General features: G+C 40.5%; 1 protein-coding gene across 3 annotated transcripts in view; it reads left to right on the top strand.

Annotated features, from left to right (window-relative positions):
- Window positions 1-23055, top strand: part of dyrk1b (dual-specificity tyrosine-(Y)-phosphorylation regulated kinase 1B) — a 95259-nt gene that overhangs the window by 50530 nt on the left and 21674 nt on the right. The window contains exon 1 of one of the 3 annotated variants that reach the window (XM_080005700.1): window positions 3747-5821. The exons of 1 other annotated variant lie outside the window; for it this stretch is intronic. In XM_080005700.1, coding sequence (XP_079861826.1) covers window positions 5719-5821 — 103 coding nt within the window. In that variant the 5' untranslated portion in view covers window positions 3747-5718. Of the gene's footprint in view, window positions 1-3746; window positions 5822-21054; window positions 21063-23055 lie in introns of those variants that run through there. One more of the 3 variants, XM_080005701.1, reaches the window with a different exon arrangement.

Below are 23055 nucleotides of genomic sequence, written 5' to 3'. Positions count from 1 at the left end.
GCACTATCTTACTACTATATTTGTAAGACAAGGGAAGGAGAGGCGCGAGAGCCTAGCTTAGCATAACCATCTTGAATCTGAAAAGTATCTGATTTATTTACCCCATTTCTGATGTTGTTTCAACAACGATTACAATTTTCCAAGTGCATTTGGATGACTGCATGGTTTGGTGACGTGAAGTTCTACTTAAAAGTCCTGCGTTTGATCCACCTGTTGAAATATCCTAAAGCAAGATTGGCTGTAACTGCTCCAAGGATGCCAGTTCAGCTGACCCTGAATTTCCGCATGCTTGACTTACCACCGCATACTTACCCAGCCCATATCAAATGCAACTGTTGACTGTTCTCCTATGTGTATTAATTGGACCTCTGTCATGGCAGTCTGTGCTCTACTTAGTGCGTTTAAGTTTTTCAGCCTGACACAAATGTGCACAATGGAGAGAAGTCTGACCGTTTTACCAAATGTTCAAGTTCAAGAGATTATTTGGCACATACATATACATACGGTCATACGTGTCCTGTTCAGAAAAGTTGTTCTGACAAATAGCAAATTCCTAACAAAAATATATATAGCCTTCAAGCATCAACAGCCCTTGTCAGCAGAGTAACTAATGGGATAACATCCACTGCTTAAGCATACATTGTTTTATTCAGATGTTAGAATGGAGATTGTTTTCTCCAACAAGGAGCAATGTCAATGGCTTGTGGTCAGTGGTGTTGGAGCTCAATTCTTCTTTATATTGTCTTAGGCTGTGGGAACTCTGTACATTTAGCAGCTGAGAATAAGCTAAAGATGAGTCTGATGCATCCTTGCCTATATTTTGTGCATCTGAAGCATAGAGTTTGGTGCCAGTGCAATTTTATCAACTTGGCCATATCCCATAAGTCCACTCATCAAGACTTCAAATATCTGCTTTAACTAAAACCGCAAGAGGACATGCTTTATTAACTCTGGTTTGTTGTCATGGTCTCAATAAAAAATAACCGAAATAAAATAAAACATATTTTTTTATTTTTTCCAAAACTGAGATACCATATATTTATTTAGAAACTCCAATTTACTGACTATTTGTTGGAAGCAGGTGACACTAGGACTTTTGTTCATTTTTAAATTGTGGGAGGATACAAATCAGGGACTGAATTAATTCAGTGGTTTATTTGTATAGAATACAATGAGTATAATATTATGTATTGGACTATTTAAATCATTGCCAAAAAAACAATAGATAGTTTCGTAAATGCCAGAGGACCAGTAATTTTGTTTTGCATGTGATAAGATGGAGAGGAACAGATCTTCTAACTCTCCTGTCTAAAACAGATAGTGTCTGAGTTCTGAAATAGCAATAGCATTTTGCCAAAGCCAAAATATTGCTTCATGATAAGTTCTTTGGGAAGATTTTTCACCATGATTGGAGATACAGAGCAGACCTCTGACCAAGGAAACACAAAGATGGTCTCAAATTTGAAAATATGTTGTCTCCTCTGATTGGGTCATTCCCATGAAACCACCATAAGACATGTGCGAAATGAATTGATACATATATTCACAGAAAATGTGAAATAATTCATTTAAATATTAAAGTACACAATGCGTACTATATTGCTCACATATAGTTTCACATCACTAGTTTGTGTATTCTGGTTTAGTGGTTTTGGAGTGTTATTGCACTTTCAAGGCGCAATAGACAACTTGTCGCTGTCAATCAATCAATCAATCATTTAACCGAGAGTTCGTACCCGGTGGAAGTCCGTATCGCATAGTGATATTGAGGCTTATAGGGAAGCAATCTAAACGCCGATGGTGTCATTATTCTATAGCCATTACACTGTGCTGTCAACATTAACTTTGTGATATATAAAAGCAAAACAGTTGTCTATTGCTCCTTTAAAGCAGACTGATAGAACCTACTCAACATGTTTCTGATTCACTGCTAAAAAAAAAAAGTTTGGAATTGTGTGGAGGTGCGGCCTTCCTGATTAATCTCCATGACTTTATTATCCATGGCATATTGTGTATCAATGGCATTGCAGATTGGAACATTGCTCTTCCGGCTTCCAGACTTTTTCTCCCCAACGTTGGTTTTCGCTTGAGCGGTTGTCATCGTGTTTGCAAAGTAGCTGTTTCACCCATAGGGTTCTCAGAACTACCCCGCCATTTATGTGTCGCCAGATACATATTTTCGAAGCAGGGCCAAGATGAAGGGATGACGCTTCCATTGTATTTAGCGTAGTATTATTTTTTCACCGAGGCTGTTAGGACTGAAAGGATTGACAGTTTTTAAATCATATATATTACATAAATATTTTCCCCATCTTTTTGTTGTGCGTGGCACTGTACTGTTCAACGGTATTTTCCCCTTTAAATGTGAACGAGCGCCCTACTGGCTGTGCTGTGCGCGTTGAGCTGTTCCTAGGCAGCCTTGCGCTTGATTTAGCTCGGGACGCTGGGATAGCAACAGTGCAGCAGCTTTTAGCGTCCGAGAAGTCACTCATCCCGTCTGTGGAATGCCGCTCTATACGCGTGTGCTTTATGGAAGCGTTATCCCTCCGCTCTGCTCCTGCTCGCTCATGTTCTCTCCCCCCTTCGCTACCTCCGGTCACCCGTTCTCCCCGCGGTGGGAAGACAGAGCCGGGCTCCCCGCTCCACCTGCCCCCGGCGTCCATCCGAGTCGCTCCTGCCTCCGCTCGGTTCAAAGAGACCGCCCACAAAGCCGGGCCCTGGCCAATGGTAGCGGGGGACAGGACTAGACGTGGCCAATCGCATGGTAGCTGCCACGGCGTTGGATAGCAACAGACTGGAGGAAAGAGCGCGCTGGGGGAGGACAGGGAGCGGGGGGGGAGAAGGAGAGCCGGGTGGGTGCGCGCTTTGGCACAAAACATCGAATCAATTTCTAAGGACTGCCCGAGAACAAAACAATGGTCTGCTGTCATTGTTTAGGGTGGTAGAAATGTTATTAATGGCAAATGAATATAGATGTAGAGATGTATTTTTTCATCTATATTAACGCGGTTGTTTGTGTTCCGTGCTCTTGAGTATAGTCTTCAACATAAACCGACAAGCAAACACATTTCATGTACTGTTTATGTACCAAAATGCTGTGCCCCGTTAGTCGCGGAGATTGCATATTGGATGAGTATTAGTGGACATTTAACAATGAAATTGCACAATATTCATGTTTTTTTTTTTAATCTATATTGTTAACGTACACGGATTTTGGCTTAATTTCTCGTCGGTTAAATGTCGTACCAATTTTAGAAAGCGACTGAATCCGTCTTTATGCAGACCCTTTCTAAGCGTCCAACTATATCTAAACGACAATTTCAGCATGTAAACTAGATGAATAGTGTAACTCAGAGGGAGTCCATCTATGCGTACGTATAAAGTTCTAGTATATATATCCTGCTGTTACTATAAATGGACAGGACAGGGGCGGCCTGCCTGGACCAGCGTATCGCAGATAGGGGGGAAGTTTACTGCCCTCCACAATGACATATCTTATATTATTCGCGACGTCGTTGTAAAGTCCGTGGATACCAAATTATGTGAAACACCGTTTCTTTAATGTACACACGTACTTCTCCAACTGCTGATGCTTTCATTCTTCATTACTTTAAAAAGCAATGCGCGCGGAGTTGCGTCAGTCTGTGTAATCCGACGCACCCCTGCCAAATCTAAATGGTATAGCCCCCTCGTCAGGGTGGGGAGCAGAGCCCGACTTCGAGCAGAGAGACGCTGGGTAACAGGGAACTACGCAAGGGATAAGGGCGATAAATACGAACTGAAATCGCCCTTTTGCAAAGGTTTCCACCTCGGAGGATTTAGAAAACTTAAACGCCCTTTACAAAACACGAATAAAAGCACAGTGGAACGCCGGAGAAAGAGACGAAGCTGTTGGGAAATAAGCGGTTTCTACCATTAAGTTATTAAAAAAAAGAAAAGCTTCGGAAGGAGGCGTCTTGCCAGCTGAGGAACTTCCACTGGATGTGGCGTGTTTGAAACCACGTTCCTTCCTATGTCCGACCGGACACTTGGTAGTTTCAGCTCGAACGGATTAATTTAACACTTTCTACTTTTTCTTTTTTTCTCCACCGCAACCTTGACCGAGGTATCTATATTTCGGACGGCGGTTGTCATCGTTTGGGAAGTGGATTTACTGTCGTTCTAAACCCGGGACAACAATCATTTTAAAACGGGAAACCTACCCAGGAAATCTTACCATGAACATTCGGATATAAACTTTGTCATTTTCTTTAGACGCCAGTGTATGTAGGGACTACGGTGTCCTTTGTGGTTTTAGAAGGTCTTTTTGATGTTATTTGTCAGTGAGTGGATTCATTAAGAGCGGTTAATTATAATTTATTCCCTGTGGTGTCGTTGGACCCCCCCCATTTGTATTTTTGATAGGGAAACATTTGACAACGTCTATATGGGGGTGGGTTATTCTCAGGCTTCTTAATAGCATGGCCCCCTGTCTCCCGCCTATTGGCTAGCACTTGGCTAAGACCAGCAGCTGACATCTTCCACGGGCGAGGTGATGGGAGCCGAATAACCAAACAACAAAAACACTGCAAGACTTCGAATTAAAGCCTAGGGTGCCGTAGAGCACCTCTCCTGTTGTCACGGTGTGTGTCAGATTAACCGTCAGAGAGAACCCTTCTCCATCCAGTCCCCACAGTCTTTGGTTCTTTAGAATGTCTCAGTAATTGAACCTATTTTTAGTATTAGGGATGGGGTAAAGCCAGGCTGCTTGAAACTCTAACCCCCCCTCCATTTCCTCCACCCCCATCCCTACCCCCTTCCATCACCCTGCTCAGCACTCTTTGACAACATGCTACACTAGCATAGTTAATTCTGTGTAGTGTTTGTGTTGGTTATCGCTAGCTAGTTATTGTATTCCACAGCTACTAAAAGTTAAAGTAAGTAAATCTGTGCTGTTCTGGAACCACCCAAAGTCAACGACTTACCCTACTAGTTGACCTTGAGTTTATTGTTTAAGGCTGACTTTAAACAGCTAGTCAAGCCTTCAATTGAGCACTGCTTCATCAGCTAGCAACAGGGCCCTTTATTTAGGTAAAAGGGTCACTTATATACTATGTACTTGTAGTTAAACCCTTGAAAAAGTTGCGATAAAACAAGCAGCTACTAGTTTTGAGTTGTAAAACACACCCTCGGCCTACTCCGGACTGCCTAATTGCCAGTCACAGCTATCTGGAGGTCTAGAAACCTCCAGCACCCCAAAACAATGCATGAAACTCCAGAACCACACTTAGGAAGAAGTTAACTTAAAGAACCAAATAATCTATTACCCATCACTCCTTATGCCCACAGAGAATGAGAAGATATATGATGAAAGATCTATATGTATATTGTTAGTCCGCAGAAGAAAACAGAGTTTAAATCCTTTATATTTTTACGCAAACAGACAAGCTGCTTGTATGCCAGTAGGTTGCCTTAGAAACCACAGTAATAAAAAAACAAACCGTATAAGAAAAAAGCAAGTTCAATGGGAAGGTGCCTTTTCGTTGGTTGGCTGGTTTCCCACCACTTCATATTCAAGTTATTTGATTGGATGTAAGTCATCTAACAGAACTCTGGGATTGTAAACACAACAAGCACGCCTAATGACTCCTACGTGACTCCCTATCTCTTCCCGCCCATCGCACAGCGTTTTGATTGACAGTATTTCTCTGCTGTGCCGACTAATCGCCAAGAATTTCCATGGTGATCACGTCGTCAACAGCGGATGAGAAGACTACCCCCTGCAGTAGGATGGTCCAATCAGAGCCCTGGATCGCCTCTGCACTGCTTCGCAAGAACAAAAGTCAGTACACATGATACACCAATTAATTTTCGTTCTGGCTGTCAAGTGCAGGGTATGAAAGTGTGCTGGTTTTCCTTGGGAGTATCCTGTAGCAAATGGAATATTGTTAGAATTTTATGAAAGCTCAAAGAGTACTCCAGATGTGGAAACTACTCACTACAAAGTTTATACTTGGTGACAATTCCCTTTTACATCCAATATGACTGTCCTCTGACATGAGTAAAGCTATGTTTGAACCAGTATGCCAGTAGTTGAGTGGAAGCTGCCTAAACACCAATACATTCCTGGTTATGAATTCTTAGATTATTAAATATCCATTGTAAGAACTTATCAAAGTGCGCTGCACTTGGGTAGTCTCATTTGCTCGCCTTGGCATGCCATGGCTTGTTGCGTTGTGTTTTTAATGAACTCAAGGAACCATGAAGTCTGAGGGTAAAAGGAAAAAAAGATTTTACAAAGCAAGTCCCACTCCTGTTGTTAAGGACACTTTCCAGTGTAAAGATTGAACTTGGAGGAGCTTCAGAGTTAAACAACCACTTGTGGTTTAACATTAATATGCAACCAGAAGTTAGAAACAAAATAATGGCAAAAATTTTGCAGAAAGTAGCCGTAAAGTAATACTTTGTTTATGCTATATATTGCTTACATTCCGCCTTTAATGGATGGTAACAGCGCTATATGATTTTATACTTCTCTGTGTACTGGTCTGTGAAATGTATACAGGTTATGTCTGGAGTTTGTGTATATATCTAAAGTGGTTACAAGTTACAGGTTTGTGTTAATCAAAATTCAATCTAGTCATATAAAGACAGTGGGATTGTACTTACAGGTCAACTACCAGGTTTTTTTTTTTAATTAATTTACATTCTTGGACTTATGGATAAGATTGTTTGGGAAAAAAAACATTTAAAACCTTTTTTTACAAGCAAAAACAGCAGAGAGGACTAATGTAGGAGTAGAGGACAAATGTAGGTGTTTTAAATTACGGGTAAAAAAGGCAAAAAAACATTTACATCTGGGCCGTTGACGTCACTGGTGTGTTTCAATCTGCAGCTCTGTTTATGTCACACCAAGTAATTAAAACTTTTATTTCACCCCCTTCTTGAGCTGACACAATTAGTTTATTGTTATTGTATCGTAGAGTTGGATTTTTGTAATGGAAACACATTTGAAACATGGCAGAAAATTTGATTAACTTGGGGCATAAAAATGTGCATTTGATGTGCATATTGAAAACACAGACTGCTGCACATTCTCATCTTTAAAAAAAAAAAAAATTACAGCCTTTATTGTCACAACTTATTGTTGGCAACTTGGCAGTGATCTTCAGATCTGTGCAGTCTACCAGTTATTTCTGTGTATATTGCTCATCACAGCTGAATTAAATACAATCTTTGTTACTAAATGTAGTCAAATTTCTATTGACATCTGTTCCTGATAGATTAGATTAAATATTCGGTATCTCTTGGGTTGGTATATTTATTTACTTTTTTTTGGCTTGCAACCTAATAACCCCATTACACATTCACACATAGCAAAAGTGGAGAAATTTATATTGCATGCACGAACATTTTTTGAAAGCATGTATTTTGTGTGTGTGGCGATCTGTTGTATTGCAATGTGTACAGTATATGCGTCAGTATGTTACAGTTGCAGTCTGTGTATCAATGTCAGTGTGTAGAGGGGTGGTAAGAGTGTAAGCAAAAGTTCTGTGATTATTTGGGTATAACATGCTATGTGTCTCATTGTGAAGACGGAGATCTGTGTGAAAGACAATTACATCTTCTCCTTACTCAGTCCCTAACAGTCCTCCAGTTGTCCAGAAACTCCCTTACTTAAGCTGCGTTCACACAATGTCTGGATAATGACCGGACCTGATTATCATGACATTGTCCAGAGTTGCGCTTTCACACATGTCGCAAAAACACGGAGATTGTCCGTGTGAGGCGCATTAACACAACCTGGAAATATTCAGTTTGGTTTAGACGAGGGGTAGAGTCTGGGTAGAGCATGCCGGAGGCAGGACGAGACGCAATGGCGCTGCAGAGTTTTACAGCACACCCGAGATGGCCAATGAGGCTACAGACTTATCAGTAGTTGGTCTTATTCTTTTTGATACTCCATGTATTTGGACATATCCGCAATATAAACAAATGAATGTGGAAAGGAATAATAAAGAAAGCAGAAAGAAGTACGCAGCAGCTACGTTCCGTGCACGAAGATCAAAGGTAAATAACTGGCGCATGATAGAGACGTCATCAACACGCGACACAACCACTCGCCCGCGGTGAATGCTTCGGACAATCACCAGCTCTGTTCACATATACCGCTCAATCTGACATTACACAGACTTTGTACTAGGGTGCTGGCTGGGTAAAGTCTGGTACATGTCCGGGTCAAATGATTCGGACATTTGTGTTCACACATAGAGTTCCTCCGGGTAATGTCCGGATAATTTCAGGGTTGCAGTGCATGTGTGAAAGAAACTTTATTCTTTCAGAGGTGCTGTGCTGCCAGATGTACATTTGTTTGAAATCAGAAGCTTGTGTTTTTGCTTTGACAAGGGCCAAATTGTGGTGGCTAGACAACTGGGTCAAGGGATCTCCAAAACGGCACTGGGGTGGGGTGTGCCCAGTATGCAGTGGTTAGTAGTACCAACAAAAAGTGATCCATTTTCATCATAGGTACACTTCGACTATGAGAGACACAATGGGGGGGGAATAATCCAGGAAATCACTTTGTAGGATTTTTAATGAATTAATTGGTAAATTCCTCGGTAAAATAAGTATTTGGTCACCTACAAACATCAAGATTTCTGGCTTTCACAGACCTGTAACTTTTTCTTTAAGAGGCTCCTCTGTCCTCCACTCGTTACCTGTATTAATGGCACCTGTTTGAACTCGTTATCAGTATAAAAGACACCTGTCTACAACCTCAAACAGTCACACTCCAAACTCCACTATGGCCAAGACCAAAGAGCTGTCAAAGGACACCAGAAACAAAATTGTAGACCTGCACCAGGATGGGAAGACTGAATCTGCAACAGGTAAGCAGCTTGTTGTGAAGAAATCAACTGTGGGAGCAATTATTAGAAAATGGAAGACATACAAGACCACTGATAATCTCCCTCGATCTGGGGCTCCACGCAAGATCTCACCCCGTGGGGTCAAAATGATCACAAGAACGGTGAGCAAACATCCCAGAACCACACGGGGGGACCTAGTGAATGACCTGCAGAGAGCTGGGACCAAAGTAACAAAGGCTACCATCAGTAACACACTACGCCGCCAGGGACTCAAATCCTGCAGTGCCAGACGTGTCCCCCTGCTTAAGCCAGTACATGTCCAGTCCCGTCTGAAGTTTGCTAAAGAGCATTTGGATGATCCAGAAGAGGATTGGGAGAATGTCATATGGTCAGATGAAACCAAAATAGAACTTTTTGGTAAAAACTCAACTTGTCGTGTTTGGAGGAGAAAGAAAGCTGAGTTGCATCCAAAGAACACCATACCTACTGTGAAGCATGGGGGTGGAAACATGCTTTGGGGCTGTTTCTCTGCAAAGGGACCAGGACGACTGATCTGTGTAAAGGAGAGAATGAATGGGACCATGTATCGTGAGATTTTGAGTGAAAACCTCCTTCCATCAGCAAGGGCATTGAAGATGAAACGTGGCTGGGTCTTTCAGCATGACAATGATCCCAAACACACCGCCCAGGCAACGAAGGAGTGGCTTCGTAAAAAGCATTTCAAGGTCCTGGAGTGGCCTAGCCAGTCTCCAGATCTCAACCCCATAGAAAATCTTTGGAGGGAGTTGAAAGTCCGTGTTGCCCAGCGACAGCCCCAAAACATCACTGCTCTAGAGGAGATCTGCATGGAGGAATGGGCCAAAATACCAGCAACAGTGTGTGAAAACCTTGTGAAGACTTACAGAAAACGTTTGACCTCTGTCATTGCAAACAAAGGGTATATAACAAAGTATTGAGATGAACTTTTGTTATTGACCAAATACTTATTTTCCACCATAATTTGCAAATAAATTCTTTAAAAATCAGAACATGTGATTTTCTGGATTTTTTTTTTCTCATTTTGTCTCTCATAGTTGAGGTATACCTATGATGAAAATAACAGGCCTCTCTCATCTTTTTAAGTGGGAGAACTTGCACAATTGGTGGCTGACTAAATACTTTTTTGCCCCACTGTACGTAGGAAGTGAAGGCTAACCCGTCTGGTCCGATCTCACAGAAAAACTACTGTAGCACAACTTGCTGAAAAAGTTGATTCTGGCTATGATAGAAAATTGTCAGAATACACAGTTCATCGCAGCTTGCTGCATATGGGGCTGTGAGTGCTCATGCTGATCCCTGTCCACTGCCGAAAGCGCCTACAATGGGCATGTGAGCATCAGAACTGGACCGTGGAGAAATGGAAGAAGGTGGTCTTGTCTGAATCACATTTTCTTTTACATCATGTGGATGGCCAGGTGCATGTGCATTGTTTACCTGCGGAAGATGTGGCACCAGGATGCACTACAGGAAGAAGGCAAGCCAGCGGAAGCAGTGCGATGCCCTGGGCAATGTTCTGCTGAGAAACCTGGGGTCGTGGTATTCATTTGGATGTTACTTCTACCACCTACCTCAGCATTGTTGTTGCAGACCAAGTACACCCCTTCATGGCAACGGTATTCCCTGATGGAAGTGGCCTCTTCCAGCAGGATAATGTGCCCTGCCACATGGCAAACATTGTTCAGGAATGGTTTGAGGAATATGACAAAGAGCTCAAGGTGTTAACTTGGCCTCCAAATTCTCCAGATCTCAATCCGATCGAGCATCTGTGGGACATGCTGAAACAACAAGCCAAAACCATGGGGGCCCCACCTTGCAACTTATACCCCTTTCCCACTGCACCAAAAACCTGGTAATACCCACTAACATCCGGAACTTGTCACCAGTGGGAAAGAAAAAACCCAGGTCTCAGTCCGGGTCAAATAACCCTGCAATAGGTTTTAATCGGCTCCACCTTCAATGTGAACAGGACACCCGGGTCGGCCCTCTAATTTTGGCAGCTTTACTTGCGCAATGAGACGAGTGTTGAAATTCTGAACGCTGGCTTCAATAGACAGGAACATCCGTACATCATTAGATCATTTCATATCCCATTTAGAATCCAAAATCTGAAGTTATTGACTTTTTTCCGCATGGAGATCATGAAATGTTGTGAGTGTGGGGATCGCTCCATGGGGAGCACAGCGGAGAGACCACGCTCTTAGCTGGGCTCCTTGCAGGGCTCTGAGCTTTAGGCGGTGCGGACTCCAGCACCGCCTAAAGTTGGTCCCTGCTGCCCCCCCCGAAGATGCGCGCACCATCAGGTGCTCACTTGTGCACTGGCAGCAAGGAGCTATCCGTGCACGGGTGGGCACCATGCTGCCAGTGCTCCATGCTACTTCTACTATAGTGTTGGGTTGTTCATGAATGATCTGATTCTTTTGAAGGGCTTAAAATACTTTTTTTTTTTTTTAAGTTTTACAGTTTTGTGTCCTTGTTTGTTTAAGTTGCTGTCTCCTTTACTGTTTTGTTCCCAATCACACTGAAACCATGACACTTCCCTTTTCTGATGTGTCAATGACGTCGAACGTGATCCACCAGAAAAAAACAGCATTTCTCCTGGCAATGGGAAAGATGTTCGTGTGAAAACGGTATTACAGGACTTAAAGGATCTGCTGCTCACATCTTGGTGCCAGATACCACAGGACACCTTCAGAGGTCTTGTGGAGCCTTGACGGGTCAGAGCTGTTTTGGTGGCACGAGGGAAACCTACACAATATTATGCCTTGTCCACACGTACTGTATATGGTTATTTAAAAAAACGTATCCCCCCCACGTATCCCACCAACATGTTTTTGAAAATATCTCCTTCCACAAGAGAACGCAAAAATGATTGAAAATACTCACATAAGCATGTCAGGCCAGTGGGGGGGCGATAAAACTTTGTCAAACACCACAGAGGAACACTGGGAGCATGCGCATTGACGGGTTTCTTCTTGAGTGGCGAATACAACAACACAGCATGGCATACTTTGAACCTCAGACGTAGAGGTGGATTGAGAACTATTGGATGCAGTGTATTGAGTATTGATACGCATCAGCGTACATGAAAACATGTAATCAAATTAAACAATTTAATGAAACATGTAATTAAACTACGGTGACCAAACGCCCCAGTTTTGGTACGGGGTTTCAAGTTACCCGTTACACACTGTTACAGGGTTAAATTTATTTTCTTTCACTGAATTACTCTCTCTCTCTCTCTCTCTCTCTCTCTCTCTCTCTCTATATATATATATATATATATATATATATATATATATATATATATATATATATATATTAAAAACCTTTTTTTTTTTTTTTTTTTTTTTTTTTTTTAAATGTCAAAAATAGCAGGAAAGAATGGTTAAAATACGGGAGAATCCCGGGGAAAACGGGAGGGTTGACAGCTATGACGTGTGTGTGTGTGTGTGTGTGTGTGTGTGTGTGTTTATAAATGTGAATATGAGGTCATCCTACATTAAACCTAACCGTACTAGCCACACATAAACACACCGGTAGTCCACCATTGTTTGTAGGTTTCTGGCACATAGTGTGTGAAACAACAATTGAGCATGTGTAAATCGAAGTCATTATATCATAATTTTTTGAAGAGTTTTGAAAAATCTACACCCTGGAAGCAGTTTTTCAGACGCTTTGTTTTCAGTGACCGGAAAAAAGTTGCCTTGGTGTGGGCAGGAGGCCAAAATGCAGAGAAAATACTACATTCAAAAAAACACCAATTTACGTGTGGACAAGGCCTCAGGCAGGTGGCTTTAGAGTTGTGGCTGATGCATGTATGTGCATGTATTTAATCTTGAATTATGTGCTCTGTGGAAACAAGTGACCAACAATTGTTCTCACTGACCAAGCGGTAGAATGCAGACACAAGTTGTTGTTTAATAGCCACATGGATACAGATGATATCATGCAAATCATACACCTAAATTAAAGGACATAAATATTTGTCATACCAAGTTGCTCACATAAAAAGGAAAGCACCATTGGACCAATATTTGTTTTGTGACATGAAACAGAAGTTTTGAATCTGTTTTACATTTTCCACGAAGCTTTGAACTGAAAACACTTTTTATTCACAGTTCAAAGCTTCATGGACATTTTTGGTGTATAGCTGATTTCACTACATTCGATCACACTTGTTAGTTGTTATGTGCATATTATTTATAAATAGTACATCACAGAATCTGGTTTGGGCCCACTACATTTATTTTAGCTAAACATTTGAGATGGGGACATGGATCTAAAATTCATGACATGGAGGCCCAGCAAGTGTATGCTGTATATCAATGCAAAGTATAGTACTAATTGATGATCAGTTAAAAAGTAACCTACGTGTAGTCCTTTTTAGGATTGCAAGGGGTCGTAAACCTGCCGGTAAATTTCTGAAATTCTTCCGGGCAGTGGTGGGGAAAAATTACAGGAAAGCCACACTTGAGTAAAAGTAGAGAGATCTTAAGAAAAAACTACTCTGGTAAAAGTGAAAGTCACTCTTTTGAATACCAGAGTAAAACTCTTAAATTAGCTGATATTAAAGGTACTTATGTATCAAAAGTAAAAGTAAATGCTGTGGAGAAAAAAAAGCCAGACTTTCTTTTTTGCTCTGATTTTTTTCTGGTTGCCAATATTTCTATATTTTTCGGTAAGTTATGAGAGACACTTTCACTCTGACATAAGAAAAGCAATGCCGCAAAAATTAAACTTAATATGGCCAGGGTTGCCAGGTCTCTGTGACAAACCCAGCTATCCCCCAACCCGCAGACAAAAACAACAACCCATTTCAACAATTAAAAAGTAGCCCAAAACCGCAGACCTGGCAACTCTGAACTCAGCTAGAGAGTGTTTGTTTACATTTAGCTTGCTGTTTTTTTTCGTCCTGTTTTATTTTGTAGCAGATAATGATGGTGTTCAGGGGAAATGTATTGGAGTAGAAGTTGACAGAAATATAATGATTCAAGTAAAGTACTCCCAATACTTTACTTAAGTACAGTTGGGGCGCTGCTCCAGTGGCTCGGGGCCCGGTGTCCAAAACATCCCCCATGCAGGAAAAAGGTCAAGAACTACTGATTTTCGTTTTGGAATCTTAATTACGATATGAAATGATCGAATAATACATGGATATTCCTGTCTGGAAACAGGGCGAAAATGTGTGTGTCTACACCATGTTATGTTTCCATCACTACCGATCGGAGCTGGAGCCGATTAAACCTGTGACTATTGCAGGGTCATTTGACCTGGGCTGAATGCCGATGTAACCTTTCCCACTAAAGAGAAAAGCCAGATGCTAGCGGGTTTTTGGTGCAGTGAAAAAAGGATACAACAAAGTATTTTTACTTTGTTACTTTACACCATTGCTTCTGGGGTATAAATGGCATTATGTGGCCCCTGCTGACCATGAACTTCCACAATTTTACAGATGTACGTTTTTCAACCGACCCTTTTTCAAAGGGAGGTCAAAGGAATGTTTTTTGTTGGTCAATGAATGAATGCAATATTTATATTAGAAGAGCAATTATTGATATGATGCCTGCTTGGTAAATACAGCCTGTGCAAGTAACTACTATTAATTACCATAAATTCCTGTTGATTCCCATTTAAAGTGTCCAGCTTAGAAAAGTCACGAAAGTGTGCAACTCTAGGAATCTGTCCCATCTGTCCTGTAGTAGTAGTTACAGTGGATCAGTGTATTTGCTGTTTAAACTTTTATCCTGATGTGGGCCTTTTGACTTTGAGTGTTGTGGTCAACCGATTAATTGACGCGATATCTGGCATTTCGAGATAATTGGCATCAGCAGATGCCTGCACCCACGAGGCTGATAAACAAAACATGTCTGCAGGCTAGTGTTATAAATAGATTTTTCTATACCTATCGATTCTGAATATTTTAAACGGTTTCAATACTCATTTTCTGCATTATCGATTTACCGGTAGCAGCTGTGCTTTCTCGCTCTCTCTTCTCTCCGACAGCGAGATGACTCATACACCGCTGCAGTGGCCACATAGCCCTTCCTCCTCTTTCACTGACAGTGCGGACTGAGCGCAGCAGATAGATGACATCATCAAGTGACGACTCTTACTCTTAATGGAACACTGCAGGCTTTTCTCAGTATTTACGCTGTTTCTTTTTTTGTACTCGGAATGGATAATTAAAACACAAATTAATATAATTTTCCATTTATCAGGATTTGGTGACATTTCTAACAAAAATTAATAAAATAATAATTTTGGTACAGGGTTACAAATGTAATGTATTGTAAAGCTACTTTAGACAAAAGCATCTGCTAAATAATTTTTATTTCAAATAAGTGCACTGCAGACAGAGTGCAGATCTACTTAAACAAACAGAGACAATGCAGATGGTAGCATTAGTGTAAATTCAATGAATGTTCATTTAAGTTCAGCAATTTTGTGTCATTTGTTATTGTTATTAAATTGCTGTATTTTATCAAATGCAAAAAAACAACTTGATTTCGGCATTATATATTGGCAATCGGCCATCCTGCTCTCTAAATATCTGCACCGACCATTGAAAACCCCATATCGGTCAACCACTAATTGAGTGTACCAGTGGTTTGAGGTTTTCTAGATCATACTTTGTAAGACTAACCACTCTTGTCATGTGATAAAACTAGGACTAACTTTCTCATTGTTTATCGCCAGATGCCTTGCTGTGACTCTTGCTGGTGTTCCTGCTGTTGTTTGAGGGTGTTGACTGTCTGGTTGAACAAAAAACGAATTAGCAGCATAAATTGTTGAGTGTGTAAATGCTCATTTAGCTTTTTATGTAATTCTATGTTGCTATGTTCTTGGCTCACAATATATTCATTGTGAAGGTGTACTGTACGATTAAAATGAATAAATCTGCCTAATATAGGCAACATGCTGAATCAGAATATTAACGCAATAATTTATTTACTTCAAGCGTACATTTGTAGCAAGACATTACAACGTCTTGTCAATGATGGTAGATAATCCTTGCTTTGTTTTCAAGTCCTAGTTCCACCATTGACTACCCTTATTCAATTTTTCAATACTAATTTGACTGTGGATCAAAATACTGCATATACACAATTTTCTATTTTGTATATGTTTGAAATTTGCTGTTGCTCTTTAAAGGGTAATTTCCTGTCATATTTCCTTTGTTCATTTTTATTGCTTCAATTTGATATAATTTATGTTCCTGTTGATTAGTTTTAACGATTTCCATGCAGATAATCACAGGAACATTAAATGAGTTTTAACTTGCTAATGTATCAAGTTGAGCAGCATGTTTATCTCTGGTAATAATTTTGAGATGTTTGGTAGTGCAAAACAGGCATGGTGAGCAAAAGAGGTAAATTATGGTTTTATAGTATTAAATGTCTAGCTTTTCATAATTTAAGATGCCAGAATTTATTATTTTATTTTAAATCATTTAATCATTTTTCTGTCGAGGGACATTCGGGTGTTACAGCAGCAAAACTGTGCAGTAAAGAGAGAGCTAAATAACACATACTGTATGTACACATCTATCTACACAAGTTAGCATTAAGTAGCACCAGTAGTAACAACAGCCAAAGATACAATGATACTGAAATCAGTTCACAATGTCAGTAGAAATAAGGGTAATACTAATGATCCTGATGTAACAGCAGTCCTAATAAGTAACAACAGCCTTAATATGTATACTCCAAGGTGCCATTACATGTCCTGTGTGCTAAGTATAATCCAGATTACATTGGACTGTAAATAGGGGATCTATGCAAGTAATTTATTTTGCATCTTTAAAACAACAAATGTGCCATTTTTCAATGTCAAAGCCTTCAATAAGAACAAGTTAACAAAGTTTTTATTGTTATTTGTTAAAGAGGTTAGGATCCTTGGATGGTCAGCGCAGGTTGATTCCAGGTGTAACCTGAAGAGATGAGTAAATTTGTGGTGGAAAAACTGACAGCGATTCAGCCACCCTGTTGTGGTTTGGACTCAATGCAGCTTATCTTTAATAATTGTAGTCTCCAGGTTTTACTCTTAAGGGTATGTAGATGTCTTTTATTTCCCAGTTCAATCAAGAAGTCAAAAGGCATTTCCCCCAAAACTGAGCAATTACGTAATTTGCTATGAGTGCATTTTTTGTCGCACAGTAGACTTATTTGACTACATTAAAATGTAGGTAGGGAATACATGCATTGTTTGCAACATAATCTTTCGTTAATCTTTTCCAAAATGTGTTTGTACAGTGGTACCTCGACTTACGACTGTAATTCGTTGTATAAAAACGGTCGTATGTTAAAACAGTCGTATATCGAAGCAATTTTTCCCATATACACCACGCTTATATTTTTCTATGATTTCCTTCCTAGTTTCAATGGGAGTCATTGCCTTTTTCTTTTTCCCATCATCCTTCTTCTTAGGACTCATCATGAAGGGTGAAAATAAACAAAATACACAGCACAAACACAGTAAATATGAAAAAAATATTGATAAGCCACGAACTACGTGCACACACGATGTAGGTCGTCTGCTGACTGGCCGCCGACGCGCCAACTGTAAATTTCCACGCTCGTATCTTGGAGCAGTCGGTTGCAGGTCGATACAAATTTTCCCGACTACTCGTATCTTTGATCAGTCGTAAGTAGATGCAGTCGTAAGTCATGGTACCACTGTACTATTTCAGTGTGCATAGATATAAATTTTGCAACCTGTATTTTTAAACTTATATTTATTCATTGATCAGACGCTTTTGTCCAAACAACTAACATGAGAGACTAAAAACAATCAAAGCAGACAAACCATTGGAGCAACATCAAACCTAAGTGCATGATCCTCTGTTTCTAAATTCAACCAGATACAAGTGCAAGATTCTGTAAGTAATTAGAATAAAAAGTGTCGTTAGTCTTTTTTTTCTCTTCATGTTAGTGCATTATGTCTAATAACAACTTAACATGGACATAAAAAGAGTTGAGTCATTGCAAGTCAAAACTTGAGTCATTGCATCGTGGTACAAATGATGAGAAGTTTTTTTGTTAGTTCTGCTGTGTGCTACACCCTGTCTTGTGTTAATTATATCGTCTTAATTCTATCATGATATCTACTTAAGTTAATTGAATTATAAATAATACAATTTATCTCAACATTGCATCCCTCAGCATGGTATTTCTCCACATATTTGGTAATATGTATGTGAGTATGCAGAGTATCTTATTCTGGTAAGCTGAATTTGCTCACCTGATTAAGATTGTATTTGTCTCAGTGGAACATAGTTTCTAAGAAAACATCTACTGCCGTTACCTATATGCTATACTGTTACTATACTTCAACTCGATCATCAGAAAAGTAGCTTTGTAGTTTCTGAAACACATTGTGTTGGCTTTGTTGTGAAATTCCCCACTTTGTTCATTCTTTATTTGCGCCACTACAAGCAGCACAACTCCGGAACAAACACTGCCTCTTGTCAGGCACTGAGTAATACCACTATCAAATTCCCTCTTTCATTGTTGCCATATGAATGGAAGACTGTTTGCTGCGATGAAATTATGTCTCTTTACTTGTGGACTGAAAGGGCAGAGACTGAAAGCTCTATAGTTATGTATTGCTGTCGAGTAGGGCTGCATGATTAATCATATTACAATTGTGTTCTTGATTTATACATCTATATGCAATCTAATTTCTACAAGACAGCATTTCCACTGAATTTGCATTAGGAAGACGAAGTGTATCAAATCAAACTCAAAGGCTCCTAATTTCTCTCTGTGACATCACCCAATGACAGCGTTGCATTACACCGCGTGGCAAGTGCACACAGGAAGAGCGGACAGAAACAAGGAAAAACGCGACAGGGCTCTGACAGTTCAAATGTTGAGTTTGGTTTTGTTTAGTCCAGCAAATAAATGTAATTACCGTGTAAATAATCGTCCTGCTAAATAAAATGCACGCAGCAACAGTAGCGAAAAACCCAAAATGATCCAGCTCGCTAGTGTTTTATGCTAACGTTGGCAACCATTCGACAGTAGCAGTCCTGTGTGTGTGGAATGTGCTAGAAATTAATGGCTTTAACGAAATTCTGCCAGCTGCATCGTGTTGCACATCTAACTACATAATTAATACAAATTAGACCGGCTCCACTGTAGGTAGTTTTCTATTTTTTAGCACAGCTAGAAATATATGTCAAAATTTCTCTTCCAACAATGTTTGCAGTGTGAAATGCTCCTCACTGACACTCATTCAATGAGGGAATTTGCTTATGGGTCTCATTCACTTACCAGTCCACATTGTGTATACGCACGCTATATATTTGTATATAATATGTGATAGAATTGTAACGTAAATTCAAGAAAATAAAAGAAAATCAAGAAAATCAGGATTTTCATTTTTCTCAAAATTGTGCAGCCCTACACTTGAGCAAATATGATACAACAATGGCATGGCATAATATTCAATGAAATTATAACTAGAAAATACCATTGGGAAAAGTTTGGAAAAAATACACCTGAACCCTGGTTATCCAATATCTCACTTATCCGAATTCACTGAACCTTTATGGCTTCACAGTAATGCAAGTGACAGGAATCTCAAGGCCATGGTTAAAGTTACAGTTACATGTGTCCATCTTATTGGATGTGACTTTTAACATTTAATGAATGCATTTTTACATCATAGTGTGAGTTTGTTCCTGATGGAGTTTAAATTACTCGGATTTATTTAGGAACAGTTTTTATGCATTTTCAACCGAACACTTAAGTCTGCCGAACAATTGTCATTTGTGTGGGATTTGGGTAGTATATCTTGCTTACAAAATACCTTGTTCATTTTCACTGTGCCTCTAAACTTGTGTTTTGCTGTACTAAGTGCGTGGAGGTAGCGGGGTGGATGGATCTTGGACAAGGGTTAAGAGGAACATGGGGATGAACTGGTGACTTGGCTACAGAGACAAAGAGAGCGAGACAGAACTGCACTATTGGATGAGAGTTTTAAGGTCACAGTGGAGATGTAGATGAAGAGCATTCAAGTGCAGAGTGAACAGATTTTGGTAAGAAAAGGAGGGAGGGGATGGGAGTCGGTGAATATCTGGGAGAGGAAGGTGGGTGTGGAGAGAGAGAAATGGGTACTTTATGTGTTTAAGGATTGCTCAGGACTGCAAGGATTGGTGGTGTTGTGGGTCAGGTTGCTAGGGAACATGCTGGCAGAAATAGAGATGGAGTATTTTGAACTGATGGCCGAGAGGAAGCTAGAGTGCTGTAAGCTGGCTGATGAGAGTTGGATACATTCTGGTAGTTGGAGCGAGCTGTATCTAGTGTTGCAGGCTGGTGGATGAGGGAGCAGGAGATGGCGAGAGAAAGACTAATAGAAAGAATGATCGAGGCTGGTTGCTGAGACAGCACAAGGGTTTATTTATAGAGCGCTGGCCAGCCAGCCCTTGGATACCAGCAGCCAATGAGCTCACAGTGAGGGAGGTAGCTGTGGCCAATTGTAGCGCAGGAAATGGGTTGTCAGAGTGAGGAAGTGCTGTGAGTGCCTCTTGGCTTCTTAAAGGGACAGCAACCCTTTTTCCAGTGCCAGGCAGATATGCAGGCACTCTCTCTTTGATCTCTCTTTCTCTCTCCCTCTATCTAGCAACGTCATCTCTCTTCTCAGGGCAGAACTCACTGCCTCATAACAACAGTGTCCTCGCACAGTGACAGGGTGACTAGCCCCTACTCCGCTTTCCATTCCCCCTCTGATGGCTGTCCCCAGCAGGGACAGGCACCGCAGTGAAGCACTACATACCAGCAGCACAACATTTTGTAAAGATAGCCGACATGTTTCATGGAACATGGATGTGACATATCAGTGCAATATTGACAATGCTCCAAAGAATCACCCTGATTATTTTGTATGTGGGACATATTAAGGGGAGCCAACGGTATTGTTTAGTAATAGATGGTTATGGATGGTTGTGATGGTTTGGATGTTTATATGGCATTAAGGACTTTATTAGCGTCATACAAACTCTACTATAATCTTTTTTGAGTCATACTTAAAGATGTATGGCTGGCTGGTGATTTTTGACGATGGGATGAAATCCTAATTATGGATTTTTATATTTGCAGATGCCCTCTGCTATATCTCACCACACATCCACCACAGCCCAGCAGTCTGCCCCGCCCCCTCATTCTCTCTCCCTCAGTAAGGTGGTGAGTGGTTATAGCTGAGGGGAAGGGGAATGTCTCTGTCATTACTTTAAGTAAATCCCATTTGGAGTAGATACACGTCTGTCAGGCATCATATTGCAATACACTACTAATCACAACGATCACAGACTCTTAGCAATCTGACATGATATTTTGCTTTATTTGAATGCATCTTTTTTGTCAGACCTTTTTTATCTATTGCTGATTACACAACATGCATTCATAATGATATAATAATCAAGGTTTGATTTATTTTTCACACAAATCGTGGATTGTAAAAAGTGCTTCATGTGAAAAGTAATGAAATACTGCAATTTTGCATAATAAAAAGTACAAATGGCCTAATTAAAACCAGTAAAAGAATAAAACCTATGAGAATGGGGTTAGAATGAAAACATTCTCAAGCATGAAGGTAGAATAAAAGATGATAAATGGCTGCTATAGCCTTGGGTACACCCACCCTCAACCGGTAAAAATGGAAACAGCACCAGGGTCCCTCTCTGGACCCCTCCAGACCAGTCTTTTTAAGCAGTTTGCAATGCAGGCCCATGACTTCACAATGTACCACTGATCATCCCCTGACTTGTACATCACTTGTGATTCCACAGCTCATGCATTACCAGCCAGCAGACAAACTGCACCACCAGACATGTCACCATGCCACCAAATAGCACCAATGAAGTGAATGAATACAGTCTCACCAAGTCACAGCCCACATCCCTGCTCAGAGTACAGCAGTGCTGGGGCAAGTCCAAGCTTAGGCACGATGAATGTGCAATGACCCAAACCAGTAAGAGATTAACAGCAGTGCACCTACCAAGCAAACCGCCCAGACCATAGTATACCTCAGCATTTCCACCACAGGGCACCAAAAGCACACCCCAGTGAAGTGTCCACCAGTGAAAGGCAGGTGTGCAAAACTGTCCCACTCAACAATAAAGACACATTGAACAAACATTAGGAATCTGGAATTTAAAGTAAAAGGAATGCAAAATGTGTGGTCTAACTACTACTCTTTTATTCTATTGGTAATTAATGGCTGTTTCTATCATACAGGCACAGAATTAGTATGTATATTTGATCAACTCAATGTTTTGTTTGTTCAATTAGTAAGCTTGAATATATTCTCCAGAAACCAAATATGGAAGGCAAGAATAATAATTTCTCATTCACCTCTCCATCTGAGCCACTAGAGGCTGCTGTTGGACCAGATATGGCCAGTATGCACCAAATAGGCCTGGTTTGAGGGCTCTCTGGGTTTGAGGGTGTTTTACCTGGAATGCTAAACAAAAAGGTATCAGTATCAAATGATCATACACCCTGCCCTTCTGTAGTCAGAAGAACTCATGTATGAAATCATTGGAAACTTGTTAAGAGACAACTTGACTTGTTTAGGCACCTAACAGTGCCTCCTGTGTGTAGGTCAAAGTAGACGGGCCATTGTTGTTGTCCGGACCAGTGATGATTAAACTAGTGTCAACTAACTTAAAACACTAAACAAACTTAACCAAACGGGACTTATCTAGCATAGAAAGCTGAAATAATGGAAATAAAACAAGAGTGAAAAAGCAAGGAAAAAGAAGGGAGCTGCTGTTACAGGCCTCCACCCACGGCTGTGAAATACCCATCAGATGACTTTTCATCCCTGTCAAAATCTGCCCATCTTCTAAATCTGCAATTTACCACTTTTGCTGTGTCAACAAATATTTCCAAGAGATTTTCTAAATCGTCCTGCACATTGGTTCCCGCCTTTTAATTCAGTTTGTTACCTAAAAATACGCTGTTGTTCATGAATCAAACCCTAATTTTCCATTTCAACTGTATCTCTCTGATGTCCCTGACTACCTCTGGTGCATGCCTCCTATGGACATTAGAAATGTTGTTGCTATTCATGTTGATTATGTGAATCATTCTTCCCTTCAGTAACAACAGTTCAGGAATCATTGAACATACTGTACCAATGTACAGCATGTAGTAAACCAGTAGTT

Source organism: Zeus faber, assembly GCF_960531495.2.
Source record: "Zeus faber genome assembly, chromosome: 8".
In the NCBI taxonomy this organism is placed as follows: Eukaryota; Metazoa; Chordata; class Actinopteri; order Zeiformes; family Zeidae; genus Zeus; species Zeus faber.
Note: the sequence above shows the minus strand (reverse complement) of the source record. Positions and strands in the feature narration are given on the sequence as shown.